Consider the following 18,429-nt stretch of genomic DNA (forward strand, 5'->3'; position numbering starts at 1 on the left):
GCCTAGTAGGCTGCAGAAAATAAAAAGTGCTGAAAACCACAAGGGAAAAGTGAGGGGCCCATATAGCAGCAGGACAGACACTTGCAAAAAAAAAAAAAAAAAGCCGCCCACAGATGAAAATAAACTACTTCATGTTCTCGTGACACAAGCTGGAAGACCTAAAGGCATGTATATACTGCTCTGGGGGGGGGGGGGGGGAGACTGAAAGATCCTATACAACAGCAGCACGTGGAAAGCATGTGCTGTGCAACACTTCCAAAAGCTTTAAGAAAAGTAGGCTGAGCAGCATTTCCACATATGCTTCATCAATATTCTTACATATTGGATGACATTCCACCACTCTGCTTGTCCTTGGAGAAAAAAATCTCTGGGTAGTTATAAAGATTTGTGGCACTGGATCCCAGCCCTGTTTAAGGCTGAGCTAAAAAGTCAAAATGAGCAAAAGGACACTGTTGGGTCATAACATATAATGGCTTCTCTCAGGTATGCTTTCAAAGCCAATCTAGAAAGATTTTTCTTTTTAATAAAATTTGACATTTTGTAGGTTAAGTCTAAGCTTCATCTTTTGTCAAATTGCAAAGATATATATAAAAAATATACTGAAAGGTTTATTATTTTAAAATCCTCGAGCAGCTTGATTTTAAACCTAAGAGGTGCCAGACATGTTATAGAGCTCAGCTCAGCCTGTATATAAGCGACCCATAAGTGAATAAAAAATCTTCCTAATATCCAAATCTATCTAGTCGACTGAATGAGATTTAATAGCTGTAAACTAAATCATTGTGCCATCACTACTGCCCTAAAAATATGATTCTTTGTAAGTATGAAGAGATACTGTTTATCTGAAAAAGTGATGCAATGCTGGCAGTGACCTAAATCTTGAGAACAAAAAAAGTTCTATACTTTATTTGTGCCACAAAGACTTCTGAAATGTCACAGAAAGGTCAAATTTTGTGGATGTCACAAAAATAAACCGTTTTGTTACTTTCCTCTATGTCATCCTATTTTACTTTTGGCCTTACCTGTCTGCTTGACTGAGCTAAATGTGTGTTCTCCATTAGATGAAAAGGGAAACCCAAAAGTCAACTTAAAAAAGCTAGTTTGTTCAATAAGGCACTAATGATCACACACATTATTGCACAAAGGCAGATAAGGAGAGATAAGATTAAAAGAAAAAACTCCACCTTCACTGACGTGAATTCAGCTTAGTGCCCTGTAAAATCGTAACACTGCCACAGTTGACCTGATGTGTGATTGCATACGCAAAAGAAAGATTTACACCTTGGAAAGATGAAACCGTGTATCGGTTTAAGTAAAGTGTGTTCCTTGAGGGATACAGTTCTTTGTCTTTCCTAAGTAGATCATTGTACATCTGATCATATGTGGTTTTGAAATCATAAACATTTGGCTTGTCTGGTGCTGGTCCTGGTAGTTTCACGTGGGTCCCTGTTCCAAAGGATCGGACAATGAATCCTCGTTTACTGAAAGAAAACACAAAAACACTAATGAATAATTCTGACTATAAATACTTTAGAGTTCTTTCATTTTGTTATGCAAAACAAGAAGCAAACTCTGAGTTACACACAGTACTGTCTTTCTAAGGAAAAACTACTTTTTAACAGATTAAATTCTGGAAGAGAACCCAGTAAAGGCACATGTTTTTCACTATTGCAGTGATCTCAACCCAGTCCTTGGAACACAGAGTCAGTTAGGTAATTTGCATACTGTGCAGGCACACCATGCAATTTGTCATGCATATTCACTGTGGATACCCTGCAAACCTGACTGGCTAGGTATGTATGAGAATTAGTTTGAGAACCACTGCCTCATTTCTGCTTTTGATGCAAGTATTCTGTTTGGATTAACTGTCTCAACTAAAAGAAAATTTAGCAACAAAAACTAATTGCAGCCTTCCTGTTAATCAAATGCAGTTAAAAAAAATCTTTGCTGAAATCACAAAACTAAATAAAAAAAAGCACCACAATATATCAACAAGGAAAAATAACCAAATTAATAACATTTAAGCTTGGTAATTGTATCAGAAAATAAGATAGGCCATGCTGGATTAGTCCACTGAGCCCAGCATCCTGACAGTGGCCAAGAGTAAACCCAATCCTTGTACTCACCCCAATAGATATATGGTTGCTTTCACCAGATCTACTTAAGAATTTATTCCCATTTATTTATTTTCCTTGAATCGAGCTAGACCAGTCAAGACATATGGATTTATGCCATCTTGTCAGAAATATTGCTACTACAGAGGCTGATGCTCAAAGCTCCGGTGCTAAAGCCAACACTGCAAACCCCATAGCATGACAACAATGCAGAAATCTAGCTAACCAATGATCAAAGCAATTTAAATTTTATGCATGCATTATACCAAAAGCAAGGGGGAGGAAGGTGCCTGGCACATGCGCACGTCACTAAGTACAGCTCTTGTGCACATACCCAGGCAAAACCGAAGTGCAAACACACATCAGTGCTGTTTTTCTGTGTCTTTAAATACAAGATTTTCAAAAGCTATTTGCACTTACACTTTTGAAAGTCTCATATTTAAGCACAGAAAAAAAGGCGCCAATGTGTGCTTTCACTTTTACTCAGATGTTTGTTTCTGTGCTTAGAAGCTTCTAAACTACCACAAAAATAGGCAATTTAAGGTGAAATCCAGAAGAAATACTCTCCTCAAAACCTTCAACACCACCCTTGAGCTGACGTTAAGTTTTCAGCGTTAAGGCCAGCATTTTTTCTGCGTTGTCTGAGCATCGGGAGGGAATACCAAGAAACCTCATTAACATCCATTCCAATAAATTTAAATTGAATTTGTGGCCATCTTTGGTGCACACACTGATACCTGCATTAGAGCCTTCTACACATTCTGTACACATTAATGTGCATGCTAGTCTGGCGCTAATCGCCTTTAACACTAGTGTTAGGTTTTGCACATTGGCCCATAAAGCAGTGCACATAGCCACTTGCAGGTATTCAAATGTCAAAGCCAAGAATTCACCAAAAAGAAAACTACACGCTAACAGACAAAATTAAAACAGCCTTCATAGCACACACCCCTCCCCCCCCCGGGGGGGGCTAGATGAGGGTTTACAAGCAAACTCTCTAAAGGTCTAAGTCTAATTTCTATGCCTGTTCTGGGGAACCCCAGCTAGTCAAGGTTTTAGGATACTCACAATGAATATGCATGAGATTTATTTGTATACACTGCCTTCTTGGTACACAAATCTCTCATGCATATTTATTGAAAACCTTACTGGCTGAAGTTCCCCCAGGGCAGGTTTGAGAATTGATGGTCTACATGGTGGCCTTGATTTGCTTCAGGGGTCTGGATTAGGGGTAGGTACTTGGACTCCATCTGGACATTGCTTATTTCCTTCAGAATTTAAACATTTCTTCATTTTTTTTTTTGCTACATTTGTACCCCGTGCTTTCCCACTCATGGCAGGCTCAATGCGGCTTACATATTGTATACAGGTACTTATTTGTACCTGGGGCAATGGACGGTTAAGTGACTTGCCCAGAGTCACAAGGAGCTGCCTGTGCCTTCTGGGTGCTTCCACAAGATCTTAATTTGGTTCAAACTGCCTTAATGGCTCTACCTTTTGAGCCCTGAAGCACACCCCACCTTTAAGATCCTTCTCTAAAGGCAGTGTTTCTGGTGGTGATTTGTTCAGCATACTGTATCCCTCAATTTCAAGACTTCTCCTGCAAGGATCCCTATTTGATTCTCTTTCTCCTCCTCCGCCCCCCAAAATTTACTTTTCATGTTTCTCTTTGCATGAATGGGATGAGTGTTTGGAGGGCTAATGACCACTTGGCTGATGTGCAGAGTTCTCCTTTAATATTTGAAGGTGACCACCACCCTTTTTTGGAAGCCTTATGGGCTTAACAACCATGTACCCCCCTTCAGAAAAATGTTGAAGACCCATCTCTTCAAGAAAGCTTACCCTAACAACCCAACTTAACCTTTAAGCCCACCCACATGATTCCTGTCCTAACGATTATTTTACCATAGACCATCTCTCCCAATCTCCTTATGCTTATCCCTCAATCTTTTCCTCTCCATCCTTCCTACTCCTTACCCCTCCCAATCTCTTTTCCTTTTGCTCATCCTATTTTTGTTAACCTCTCCATGTTCAATTCACATATCTTCATAACCCTACTATTACTATGTTTACTACAACTTGTAATATTCTCCTTCAAGACTCTGTAATTCTATTTACTATGTAAGCCGCATTGAACCTGCTATTTGTGGGAAAGCGTGGGGTACAAATGTAATAAATAAATACTTGCCTTGTTTTTGGCTGTCCCCACAAAAGGTGAGGTGGCCTCTTTCCACCTTGTCCAGGTGAATCAGGTAGTAGACGATGGCCTCCATGTCTCGGGAAAAAGACACCTATGTCTGGGGCCTTGCTGTCTGCAAGCCCCCCCCCCCCCCCCAAAAAAAAAAACATTTCCCACTTCCCTACTGCGATTCCACTTGCTGAGCACTTAAGCTAGTCCACTGGGCGGATCGCATCTGGAGACGTGCCATGGGAGTAACATGTACAGTGGAGGCCATGTGGATGTTCCCTAGGTGTCCTGGAGCTCCAAGCATGTGTTGAGGGCAATCGCTGATATTTCTTGGGCTTCCCCCAATGCCAGAGATCAATGCTCCTCGGTACCAATGAGGATGCCGTCGAATCCTTACGTTGCCTCGGGGTTGGGTCCAATTCTGACTTGTCCTGGGGGGCCTGCAAAGCAACTGGCATCGAGGCAAGTGGAGACCCACTGACTGCACTGCCATTCTAAGTGTCTACGAGGCTAGCAGCCATGCAGACCAATGCACCAAATGCAACTCTCAATGCCGATACCGAGGTTTCTCGCTGAGCCTCTGGCCAAGTCAGTTATTTTTTTTTTATGAGAACACAAAGAACACAGTTAGAAGGGGTATGTTCAGGCCCCAAACACTGAAGACACAAAGAATGGGTGCCTTTGCCAGAGATGGTCCTATTGAACCTGCTGCACCGCTTAAAGCCACTGGGAACCTTAGATGAAACGGAAGGGAAAAAAAAAGCCATAGCGAAATCAAAAGTCTCGATGGTGCTGAAAAAAAGAGGCAAAGCACCAGAAAAAAGTATAAGGACACGACCGAGTGGAGCTCAGGCCCAAGTGCAGCCTACCGAGCATGGTAAAAATAAAGGGGGGGGAAAAAACGCTAAAACCGCAAGGGTAAGAGATAAAAATACAGCCCCAAAATAAAACAAGGCAAAAAAATAAAGTAGCAGCGATGGGAAAGCACAAAACAGGCACTAAGGGAAAAAAAGCAGCTCTCAAACCGAGCAGTGAGTTAATGAAAATGGTGTCCTCTCACTGCGGGAAAAAAAAGAACTGGAGGCCTTGCACTCTCTGTGGGCATGCACTCGCGTGTGCTCTTAAAGCTATACAAAGCTTTTTCAAGCTCCGAACTGGGTGACGCAGAACACGACGCACCCACGTGAGAATTATTAGTCTGCTTGTTCTTGGAGAAGGCAAACCACCTCTATTTGAAAGCATAACACCTCTTGGAGGAATCTTTCCTGGAACCAATCAGATTGGAGACACCCTCAGGCAGTTGAAATTCTATGCTCCCAACATCTAGGCTGTGAAGGCCAAGGACTGGCAGTTGGGATGTAGAAGGGATCCCTTATTGTGTCATATGGGTCAGAAAACACTCCAACGTCCCGAGTTCTTTGAAGGACAACTCCAAAATAAGGGGGAACCATATGTGTCTCAGCCAGTAAGGCACATTGAGAATCACGATTTCCCGGTCTTGAGTTTCAGCAAAGTTTTCCCTATTATTGGAGGATATTCCTACAGAAGACCCTTCCCCTAAATCGAGGAAGACATCCAAGATTAGCCTGCCGTGTGACTCGAGTCTGGAGCAGTACTGATGGACCTTGATCTTGAGATAAGTGGCAAAAATCCACCAAGGGGATGCCCCACTCGGAAGATCTTGTGGGCAATGCCCATGTTGAGACCACATGTGGTTGCAATTCCCTGCTCAGTCTGCCAGACTGCACTCCCCCCCCCCCCCCCCAAAAGCTCAGGTATGTGACTCAGAGCAACATGCTGTGGCTGGTGGCCCACTGCTCCATTCCAGCTGCTTCAAGGGTAAGAACCTGTACTCCTCCTCCCCCCCCCCCCCTCGGAAGATCTTGTGGGCAATGCCCATGTTGAGACCACATGTGGTTGCAATTCCCTGCTCAGTCTGCACTCCCCCCCCCCCCCAAAAAAAAAAAAAAAACCTAGGTACGTGACTCAGAGCAACATGCTGTGGCTGGTCGCCCACTGCTCCATTCCAGCTGCTTCAGGGGTAGGAACCTGTCCTCCTCCTCCCCCCCTCAGCTTACTGACATAGTGTACATGGTAACCTGATTGCCTGAAATAGAATTTGGTTGCTCGGCGGATCTCTGAAAAGCCTTAGTTCCAGATCATCCACAGCTCTAGGAGAAGAGACTGATATTAAAGCATGGCCTCCTGAACAGATCCTGGGTGTGAAGTCCTTGCACATGAGCTCCCCAGCCCAAGATGGATGCATCTGTGATTAAAAATTGCTGGGGCAGGTAGAATTTGGAATTGAAGTCCCAGTAACAGACTGGTCTAAAATTGTCCACCAGAGAAAAGACTGAGCCAACTCCTATTTGACTGAGAAGACAATTCACAAGATTCCAGGTGGCCTGACACTGCTCAGAAGCAAAGGACCATTGGGTAACTAAAATGGAGGCATGCCATAGGAGTGACATGCATGGAGGCCATGTGGCCTAACCACCTCAACATCTGCCGGCTTTGCCAGACCTGAGTAGCAATACAAATTAAAGAATTATGTCTAGCAGAGCTCCTATGTACTCCAATTACTAAACTGGGATCAGCTGGGGCCTTGGATAGTTAAACCCTTCGACACCTGAACAGTTCTCTGCACAGATTCCTTGAGCACCCTTAAGAGGTGCTCTTGACCAGCCAATCGCCCAGACAGGGAAACACATGAACTCCCAGCATGCACAGCAATGCTGTGACTACAGCTAGACATTTTGCAAACACTTGAGCGGATGCGAGGCCAAACGGAGGATGCAATACTGGTAGTGGTAAACTTGTATGTGGGTGTATACATCCTTTAAATCCAGAGAGCATAGCCAATCATTTGCCTGAATCATGGGAAATAGGGTGCCCAGGGAAACCCTGAACTTTTATTTCACAAGGTATTTGTTCAAGGCCCTTAGGTCTAGGATGGCCAAACTCCTCCTTCCATCATATTTTTTGGTCACTAGGAGGTACTTGGAATAGAATCCACCAGGGGAAGAAGGGAAGGGAATAGGTTCGACAGGTGGGCCTGTAGAAGACAGGAGAATTCCTCTGCAAGCACCTCCCGATGCTGAGAGCTGCAAAAGGACACTCTTGGTGGACAATTTGGAGGGGTCTGATGCAAATTGAGGACATAACCTCCTCTCCGGACTATTTTGAGAACTGTTTCAAGGTTTTAAGGAGCCATCTGATACGGAAAAGGTTTAGCTTACTTCCTACCAATAGGCTAACCAGGACAGCCACTTTTACGGCAGCTAAACTCTCCTGGAGCCAGTCAAAAGCTCAACCCCTGCTCTGACTGGAATGCCAGCTGCAGAGGTCTGGAGCGGGCCCCCTAGGACTGCTGGGAAAGTCTTTGAGAGTAGTAGGACCTCCTCTGGTTTCCATCTGTATACCTCAAAGAAGAGATGGCCACAGATGGAACAGTGAGCTCTCTTCTTGATGAGGAAAGCTACCTCTTCAACTCTGTCCCTAAAAGACTGTCACCTCAGCAGAGAGAATTTATGGGGGGGGGGGATCAGTCCCAGAAATGACTTACATCGAGAGCACCACTTGAAACCTCAGGGAATTTGAGATAGAAGGAAAAATAGCCAATGTGAAATAAAACAGCTCAATTGTGAGGTGAAAAAAATCTCTTCACAAAAAAATAGAAAAATTCCTCTGACTGGTGCTTGGGCCTAAGCAGGCCTCAGTAGCCTTAAAAACACAAAGGAAACTTGCCAAGGCAAAGAACAATGAAAAATAGAAAAAAGTTAGTATTTACTGTGAGGGAAGTCACTGAGAAAAAAGAAAACAAGACAAGCTGAGAACTCATATAGACGTAGCCTCAGCTCCATGGAACAAAGAAGCTTGCTGGTCCTGCACGCTCACGTCAGGCAGGAAGGCACTTGTGAATGCACAGTGGGATGTTGCCAAAGGCTTCTTAAAGCTATAGAATGCTGGGTAGCATCCACACTGGGCTCTGGATGACGTCACCCAAATTTGAGAAACTATATTTTTTCTCAAACTAAGAACATATGAATAGCCATATTGGGTCAGACCAATGGTCCATCCAGCCCAGTATCCTGTTTCCAACAGTGGTCAATCCAAATCACAAATACCTGGTAGAAACCCAAATAGCAGCAATATTTCATGCTACCAATCCCAGGACAAGCTGTAGCTTCCCCATGCTTATCTCAATGGAAGACTATGGACCTTTGCTCCAGGACCTTGTCTAAACTTTTTTTTAAACCCAAATACTCTAACCACTGTTACCACATCCTCTGGCAATGAGTTCCTGAGCTTAACTATTCGTTGAGTGAAAAAAATATTCCCTCCCATTTGTTTTAATATTTCCATGCATGTAACTTCATTGAGTGTTCCCTAGTCTTTGTACTTTACAGTAAAAAAAAAAAAAAAAGACACGATTCGCTCTTACCCGTTCTACACCATTCTGGATTTTGTAGGCATCTATTATATCCGCCCCTCAGTCATTTTCCAAGCTGAAAAGTCCTAACCTCTTTAGCCTTTCCTTATATGAGAGGAGTTCCACTCCTTTATTTTGGTTGTCCTTTGAACCATTCCTAATTCCACTATATCTTTTTTGAGATACGGCAACCAGAATTGAACACAATGCTCAAGGTGATGTCACACCACGAGCGATACAGAGGCATTATATTATTCTTGGTCTTATTTACCATCCCACGCCAAGAGCTACAAGGAGCTGCAGTGGGAATCGAACCCAGTTCCCCAGGTTCTCAGCCCATTGCACTAACCATAAGGCTACAACTCCATTCCCCTAATTTTATGGTGGCTGTAATTACTGAAGATGTTTGTTGAATCACCTTCTACACTTTTGGTTTGTTTAGGCGATTGGTCTGAACATGAAACTAAACAAATATGCCCGCTCTCTCAGTTCACTAGGATATGTCTACATAATAGTAAGCATGTTCATAGAACCTAGCTGAACTAAGATGTGGTTGGATGATATACATCTTGAAGAACTGAAGGACCTTAGGGAAGTTCTGGCAGGTCCAATGTCTGAACTTTTCAATCCATTAGTAAAAGTAAGGGTAACGAATTTGATATACTGCATGTGGTACAACCAAAGCATTTTGCATATTATATATAGGTACCCTCTTGTCCTTAGTGGGCTCTCACCCCAAGTTTTGAATCTGGAGCAATGGAGGGTTAAGTAACTTGCTCAGGGTTATAAGGATCTGCAGTGAGAAACTGCCTGGCTCTCAGCCCATTGCATTACTCAGGAGTGGTCCAGGAGAAATGGAGAAGGGCCCCTCTCCACTTTGATATCCGATGAATAAATTACAGAAACACTGCTCAACAGAAAAGTGCAGTTTCTGAAATCCAATGGGTTGCAGGAAATAGCTCCCCATAAGCAAATTATAAAGAGTGCTCTTGTTATAAGCCCTAATGTGGCCTACTAGTTAGAAACAGTAGAAGGTGACAATAGTGGTAAATGGCACTCACTGAAGATAAGGTCATTGCAAGTAGTATGCTGCAGGAGCCTGTCCTTTGGTCTCGTTCTTTTTAATATTTTTTTAAGTGATATTGCAGAAAGGGTGTCTGGTAAGTTTAAAGATTTTGATTATCTACACAGTTGCAACAGGACAAACAGTCTGGATGGCATGGATAATATGTGGAGGGATCTAGTGAACACCAAAGAATTGTCCAAAATTTGCTAGCCATGATTTAATGCTTTAAAAGAAATGCAGGATCACATTTGGGCTGCAAAATCCCAAGGAAGAGGTATAGAGCTTGACTACTTCTGTGCATGAAAGGGCAGGACCTGGGGGTGATTGTTTCTGATGGGCTGAAGATGGCTACCCAGATAGAAAAGGCAACAAAAGCCAGAAGGATACTTGGGTGTGTAGGAAGAGGAAAAGAGTCTGGCCAATTTAACACCAAGTTTTTAAAAGGGTTCCAGAGGTAATCTGCGAAATTACAAGACCAGTGAGCCCGACGTTAACGCTGGGCAAAATGGTACAAATTACACAGCATAAATATAAGCACGAACTAATGAGAAGGTCAACACTGATTCAGTCAAGGTAAATCTTGCCTCACCAATCTACTACATTTCTTTGAAGGGATGAACAAAAATGTGGATAAAGATGAGTCAGTCAATATTGTGTACATGGATTTTCAAAAAAGCATCTGATGAAGTACCTCATGAATGGCTCCTGAGGAAATGAGAAAGTCATAGAATATGAGATAACGTTGTAAGAATGGTGCCGATGTGAAAGTTAACATGAATTCTCAACTTTTAAGAAAAAAATGTTTTAAAAAATATTCATTGAAAAACAAGAAAGAATTATTATATGAAAAAAATTGGGTTGATCCATGAGGATTTGCGCCTCAACCATTCTTTCCTGGATGGATAAGGAATTATTGAACCTTGCGTTTATATGGTGAGAGCAGCATTATTATCTGATGATCCCCTAAAAACATAAAAAGAAGTTAAAAAACGATAATGTTTGAAAATCTATTGCTACAGAAGGTTACAGTATTGCAATAAATATACACTGAGGAAAAAGAAAATAAGACTAGAGAAAATGTTATAGCTGTCTGGGACAACGTTTGACAGTGTATTTCTAGGATAAGCAGCATAAAATGTATTGCACCGTTTCTGAATTGGCCACTGTTGGAAACAGGATGCTGAGCTTGATGGACCTTCGGTCTGTCCCAGTATGACAATACTTATGTACTTAGTAGGGAGCAACTAGGATCATGGTCCCTTGGTCTCAACGCATGAGCAGAGTTATCCCTATGAGAGGGAATGGGGGAAAGGTAGAAGGTCTGTTTCCCAGTACAGCAAGGCGGCATCTGTGGCTATACACTTGGGAGCATATATCCTGGAACAAAAGCGATGAAGTCTGTGGTTCTGAGAAGCAAAGAGGTCTAATTGCTGGGATCTCCTATTGCTGGAATATTCAACAAACTATAGAGATGCTGAGAACATTTGCGAGGCTGAAGTACTATGCTCAATTTGTCTGCCACCACATTCTGTTTGCTGGCTAGGTAAACAGCTCCTGACAGATATTGCCCAAAGTACATATCTGTATTGGTTGCCAACAGAAGTGGTAAGAGCCTGTTCCTCCTTGTTTGTTCAGGTAAAACATTGCAACCTGGTTATCTGTGCAAATGAGTATTAGCTGATTGAGAAAGTAGTCTTGAATAATCTTGAGGGTGTTCCAGAATGCTCGCAATTTCAGGAGGTTGTCATTTCTCCTGTGGGGACCATCAAGGTGAACACCACAACCTACCACAGAGGCATCTGTGGTGAGAACCTTATGATGTGCAACGGGCCGAAACGGAAGACCCTAGGTGAGATTCTGAGATACTATCTATCACTGTAGAGAGTGTCGTAGCTGTGGAGTAACTTGAATACGGGCAGAAAGCAATCCTGTGGCTTGGGACCACTGGGAGGAGAGCATCCACTGAAGAATTCAGAAGTAGAGAGCCAATGGCGTTAAATGGACTGCTGAAGCCACATGACCAAGTAGGCAGAGCATCTGATGAGCAGATACTTGGGTGGATTTGAACACCTGAACGGCCAGATTCAGTAAGTTTGCTCGGTCGAGGAAGGAAGGCTCGATGACAGCCCCTATGAACTCTAAGGTTTGAACCAGTTGAAGATCTGATGTGGGGTAATTGATCAAACTCGGAGGAGTTCTAGAAGCCTTATGGTAAATACAATGGAGGTGTGTGCAGACACCCAGAAGGCTGCCTTGATGGTAGGGGAAGACGTATTTATGCCCCACCTGCGAAGTGTTGTAGCTACTACTATCAGGCACTTCATGAAGATTCGAGGAGCCGAAGCCAAGCTGAAAGGTAAGACCTTGTACTGATAGCGCAGAGACACTTTGTGTGCAGGAAGAATAGGTATGTGCGTGTATGCCTCCTTGAGATCTAGAGCGCAATGCTAATCGTTGAGTTGTATCATAGGAAATAGTGATCCCAGGGAAGCCATGCAAAATTTTTCTTCGAGCAGAAACGCAAGTCTCACAGATAGATAATTGGTTGTATGACCGTCTTTTTTGGTATGAAAAAATATCTGGAACAGAACCCTTGACCCCAGTCTGGTGGAGGAAATGGTTCTATTGCATTCAAGAGGAGCTCTTGGCCCTCCTCTGACAGACGTAGTGTCGTCTGGAGAGAGTTTAAACCAAACTCTTGGTGGAAGGTCAGGAGGTCTTTTTACCCTCAACGCAGAGCATAACTGTGCTATATGGTACATAGCACCCAATGTTTGGAGGTTATAAGAGGCCACAGATGAACAAGGATGAGTCGTCGTCCTACTAGTAGGTTGCTCACAATTGGACAACTGTAAGGTGGCAGTGCTCGCTCTGTAGGAATCAGTCAAATCTGGGATGTTTAGACCGAGTCACATCTACCCTTCCCTTAACATAAGAACATAAGCTTTGCCATACTGGGACTGACTGAAGGTCCATCAAGTCCAGTAACCTGTTTCCAACAGTGGCCAATTTAGGTCACAAATACCTGGCAAAATCCCAGGTATTCTGGGATCTTGCCTAAGGGCTAATAATCTCCCTCCTTCCTACTCCCAGATCCAACATCTCTCCCTCTTCTCCCAGGTCCATTCTCTCTTTCTTTCCTGGGGACCATTATCCCTCTCTCATCTCCTCCTCCTTGAATATATGTAAACCGCTTTGAATGCAGTTGCAAAAAAACTCAGAAAGGTAGTATATCAAGTCCCTTTTCCCTTTCCCTCCCCTCAACCTAATGAGCAACGCCAAACTTCTCATAGCTTTTGGAACTCACTGCCTCGGTCACAGCTTCCATCGGTGACCCCTCCAGCTCTGCTTGTGGGTCTGCAGCTCACACTTCTCCCCCCACCCAGGGTTCAGCATCTGTCCCCCCCCCCCCCCCACACCAAATACTCTGCCAGTCTACCTTAAAGGTGGTCTTCTGCTGATCCTGGGAATGGCAACATTGCACATATGCTGCCTGTGGCCTACTCTGAAGCTTTCCTTCTGGCCCGTCCTGCTTCCTCTGACATCACTTCTTGTTTCTGCATGGGTGGGATAGGTCAGAGGGAAAGGTTCTGATCCAGCAGACAGCATATGTGCAACTATCTTTAAAGTAGACTGGCGCAGGGGGATGATATTGAATTGCACAGAGGACAGGTGTTGGGAGTGTAAGAGAGCAGAGAAGATGCTTGCAGGAGACACTGCAATTAGTTTTTTGTTTTTTTTTAAATCATGATAATTTAATTCATTAATTTGCCGAGTTAACTGTGATAACCTGCAGCCCTACTAGGTATCCAAGAATTTCAAATTAGCGTGCTTGTTTCCAGCAAGCAAGAATTTTTTTTTTTTTTTAGTACAAAGCAGTTTTATTTTTACTACCACAGGTACTATTGCAGTGCACCTTCTCAAGTGGAATCATTTTTTATTTAGGAGTCATTAGTGCAGAAAGCAGACTTACTTACCTCTAAATGGGTGTTCTCCAGACAACAGGTGAATTCAGCCATACCAGTTGTTGTGAAGGAGTTAGTACAGCTAGCTTTGATACTGATGAACTGGGTTCGATTCCCACTGCAGCTCCTTGCAACTCTGGGCAAGTCACTTAACCCTCCATTGCCCCAGGTACAAATTAAGTACCTGTATATTAATATGTAAACCGCTTTGATTGTAACCATAGAAAGGCAGTATATCAAGTCCTATCCCCTTTCCCTGCCAGGGAGCCAACATGTCAGAGCTCGTTTGAACCCATTCCTGTTAAAGCCAACTGCTTTTACCAAATTCTCTGGCAAGTCTTTTGAAAGTCTGTGGAGAAAGCAAAGGCATGAGTAGTCTTCTGACTGGTCCTGCTGTTGTGCTTTTGGTGGTGTTATCCTCATATGCTGCCCAATCCATATGCTCCTGTTAAGGGTGTTGCCTAGATGCTGATGACCAAACCACTTCATTTCCTATTTGGATGGGTGGGTGGGGGGGGGGAATACATGTTGAGATAGTTATGATAGCTAGGGGTTCAAATGGCTCTTGGTATGTCACCAGTAGTGATATACAGATTTCTAGAGCAACTGCAAAAACATGGGCCTGATAATCAGAGGCACTAGATAAGAGTATGGAGGGAGTGGCATATATCTGCTTCTCCCAATGGTGTTTGTTGCAAAGAGACCACAATTTCAAATTTTGTAGGAGCTCTAAAATTTGTGGTCTTTGATGATACTGTGAATCTTTCTGCATTTCCTGAGGACATTGAGGCTTTGCCATCTCCATGACTTGTCCCCCGAATGAGAAAACCCACAGGCTGCTGGTGTCTTGAGCAGCCTTGTGAGTGATGGTAGATTAGCCCGATTTTGGGCCTTGGTGTCCCACTAGGAGCATGCCTCTGACATTTGTCGCTAGGCCCCCTGCCTCGGGTGGAACAAGTGTAAGCCCCAGTCATACAAGGTACTAGGTTGGACTGTTTTCATATCTGTCCTGGTGCCTGAACTGGGCTTGGGAGAGAGAGCAGGGATGGCTTTCATGGGCTGGAAGCCACCATAAGCTTGGAGGGAGTTGTTACCGGATCCAGTTGTCAAGACAGGAGTCTAGTGCTGCTTGAAGAGTGATTATCTGACAGGTGTTTCAGCTTCTGTAGCACTGCTAAAGCTCATTTTTAAGTATGTCTATTTGCAAAGCCCCTCTGACAGGAGAGCTGCAACTGGCAATAGATCACAGAATAGGTAAACTGACTTCACTAGCAGTCTCCTCCAGTGTGAGAAGAGACTCAAAATTGATTTTAGCTAAATGAGAGTTCTGGCATGTTGGATTTGTTGATGACATCAAACTATTCTGCTTACATCTATCCCCTACTTGTCCGCAGAGAAAAGGTACAAAACCAAACAGAGAACAGAAGATAAATAAACATTCTGACCTTAGGGTAAGTGGAGTTTCTCTGGTGTTAAACAATTTTTTGTATTAATGTTTTATCAATTAAAAAAAATACCAGAAGCCCTATGTATACCAAATATAAATTCAAATTAGGATGATCAAAGTTTAGTCACTGAGAGCAAAGCTGATCAGTAAAATGTGCTAACTCCTTGAGCGAGTTACCTAACCCCCACTTCTTGAAGTAGAAAAACTTATGGCTTATTACTCAAAAGGATTTATTCTCCAAATTTGGCCTCTGAAAATATAAACAAAATTTTGGAGCATAAAAAGTGGGTGTCAACAGAGGTGGATTTAGGGCAGGGAGAAAAGTTTGCGTTCTTTCAGAATTAGGCTGAAATCTAGGCAAAAAAAATAAATGGCAGACCCAAATTTATAAGCATAAACTTTTAAACTCCTAAATTAAGATGAATTTCTATCTGAAAAGGTTCAAGCTTCTAAGTTTGGCTGAAAACGGCACAAATTTAGAAGCTCATCCTTTGATTATCAGGCCTTTAGATCTTAGATTATAAACCCTCTAGTGAATATAACTTGCCTTGCAACGTGACAATTTGTGAGCTATATCTAAAAACCCTCAAAACTAAAATGAGAACCTCCCATATTCATTACATTCTACAGCTACAAAACATTTTTTTTTGGAAATTGCAATTTCTAATCCTTCCTGATCCACTTTTCCTCCTCCTCCTCTGCAATTCCATTTTGAGAACAAGGCTGTAATGGGGCTACAAGTGCCATGAGCCTTTATCTGCAACAAATCTAGGTCTTTCCTTTCCTTCCTTCACACAAAATATAACCCTATTCTCACTTAACATATCCACGGCTTTTTCAGCAGAGTCTGGCCTGTACATGTCACTATTGAGCACTGACTGGATTTGAAATGGAGAAAGGGCCGACATCACAAGAGACCTAAGCTTTGCATTGGATTTACAAGTTTCATAAAACTAATTTAATAAAAAGGTTCACAGATGCTATATAAGAAATGCAGTTACTGCACAGAACTCAAAAGGCTACTATAATCAATTCATTCTATAAATACAGGATTTCTAAACACCATATACAACTTTCAAGGATTGTTTGCCAAACCTGTGTCACTGTTTAGTATGTGTATTGTACATCAACTATGCACCATTAAGTATAGGCCCAAAAGCAACTGAATGGGTTAGAAATATGGAACACAATTATTCTATGTTCTCTGTAGTGGTAGCTTACAATAAGATAAGAAGGGACCATCAGAAAGTATCTCTGAAGTCCATAATCCAAAATAGTCAACTATCTTATGTTTGTAATAAGACAAGATGGTGATTGTATAAAAATCCTTGGGGAAGGGAGAGGGAGCCTTTCAAGTCCTTTATAACAATGGAAACTATTATAAAGAATAAAATTCTGCTTCATTTCTTTGAAGGCATGAATAAACATGTGGATAAAGGTGAGCCGGTTGATGTAGTGTATCTAGATTTTCAGAAAGCTTTTGATAGAAGTTCCTCATGAGAGACTCCTGAGAAAATTAGAGAGTCACGGGATAGGAGGCAAGGAGGTTCTGGTGTGATCAGGAATTGGTTATTGGATAGAAAACAGAGGGTAAGGTTAAATGGTCATTTCTCTCAATGGAGTGGAGTGCCGCAGGGATTTGTACTGGGACTGGAACTATTTAACATATTTATAAATGAAATGGAAATCAGGACTAGTGAGGTGATCAAATTTGCAGATGATACAAAACTATTTAAAGTTGTTAAAACACGTGCGGACTGTGAAATATATTGCAGGAAGACCGAGCATCCAAATGGCAGATGAAATTTAATGTGGACAAATGCAAGGGATGCACATTGAAAAGAATAATCCGAATCAGTTACCTGATGCTAGGGTCCACACTGGGGGTCAGCACTCAAGAAAAACATCTGGGTATCGCTGTAGATAATACGCTGAAATCTTCTGAAGTGTGTGGCAGCGGCCAAAAAAGCAAACAGGACGCTAGGAATTATTTGGAAAGAGATGGTGAATAAGACCAAAAATACTATAATGCCTCTATCGCTCCAATGTGCGTCCACAACTTGAGTATTGCGCTCAGTTCTGGTCACCGTATCTCAAAAAAAGATATAGTGGCATTAGAAAAAATTCAAAGAAGAGCGACTAAAATGATAAAGGGGATGGAATTCCTCTCATACGAGGAAAGCTAAAGAGGTTAGGGCTCTTCAGCATGGAAAAGAGACGGATAAGGGGACATAGGACTGAGGTCTATAAAATCCTGAGTGGTGTAGAACAAGTAGAAGTAAATCGATTTTTTTTACTCATTCCAAAGTACAAAGACTAGGGGGCATGCGAGGAAGTTACATGGAAATATTTTTAAAACAAATAGGAGGAAATATTTTTTCACTCAACGAATAGTTAAGCTCTGGAACTCTTTGCCGGAGGAGGTGGTAACAGCGGTTAGCGTATCTGGGTTTAAAAAAAGGTTTGGACAAATTCCTAGAGGAAACATTCATATTCTGCTATTGAGACAGACATGGGAAGCAACTGCTTGCCCTGGGTTTTGTAGTATGGAATGTTGCCACAATTTGGGTTTCTGCCAGGTACTTGTGACCTGGCTTGGCCGTTTGGAAAACAGGATACTAGGCTAGATGGACCACTGATCTGACCCAGTATGGCTACTCTTATGTTCTTATGGCAATTTAATTGATGCCACATACATCACTCAGGTGAGAATTCACCATCTGAAGTGGCCTATTAAGTACCATTTAAGGAGATGAGGTTTCACTAAGTTAACTCAGTGCTATTAAAATATATTAAATATTGTATAATGTATTTATTTTAGTTACATTTGTACCCCGAGCTTTCCCACTCATGGCAGGCTCAATGCGGCTTACATATTGTATACAGGTACTTATTTGTACCTGGGGCAATGGCGGGTTAAGTGACTTGCCCAGAGACATAAGGAGCTGCCTGTGCCTGAAGTGGGAATGGAACTCAGTTCCTCAGGTCCAAAGACCACCACCCTAACCACTAGGCCACTCCTCCACCATGTAGAAGAAAGCCATGTGGTTGAGGGATGACTATGTGCTAGCATTTGAGATGTGTAAACAAAACCTAACCCCCCCCCCCCCCCCCCAAAAACCAATTTTCATAAAACCATACTGCAGAAGAGCTAGAGGAATATGTTTGCTTTTTTTGCAGATACCAAAATATGACATAGGGTAGACACTCTGGAAGG

At 42.6% G+C, this 18,429-nt stretch overlaps 1 protein-coding gene across 1 annotated transcript in view; it reads right to left on the reverse strand.

The window, feature by feature from the left end:
- The window catches only part of SSU72 (SSU72 homolog, RNA polymerase II CTD phosphatase), a 141,435-nt gene that overhangs the window by 90,672 nt on the left and 32,334 nt on the right, over positions 1-18,429 (reverse strand). The window contains exon 2 of the mRNA XM_030186292.1: positions 1,338-1,481. Within this exon, the coding sequence (XP_030042152.1) occupies positions 1,338-1,481 (144 nt within the window). The remainder of the gene's footprint in view (positions 1-1,337; positions 1,482-18,429) is intronic.

The sequence above is a fragment of the Microcaecilia unicolor genome, chromosome 13, assembly GCF_901765095.1.
Source record: "Microcaecilia unicolor chromosome 13, aMicUni1.1, whole genome shotgun sequence".
In the NCBI taxonomy this organism is placed as follows: domain Eukaryota; kingdom Metazoa; phylum Chordata; class Amphibia; order Gymnophiona; family Siphonopidae; genus Microcaecilia; species Microcaecilia unicolor.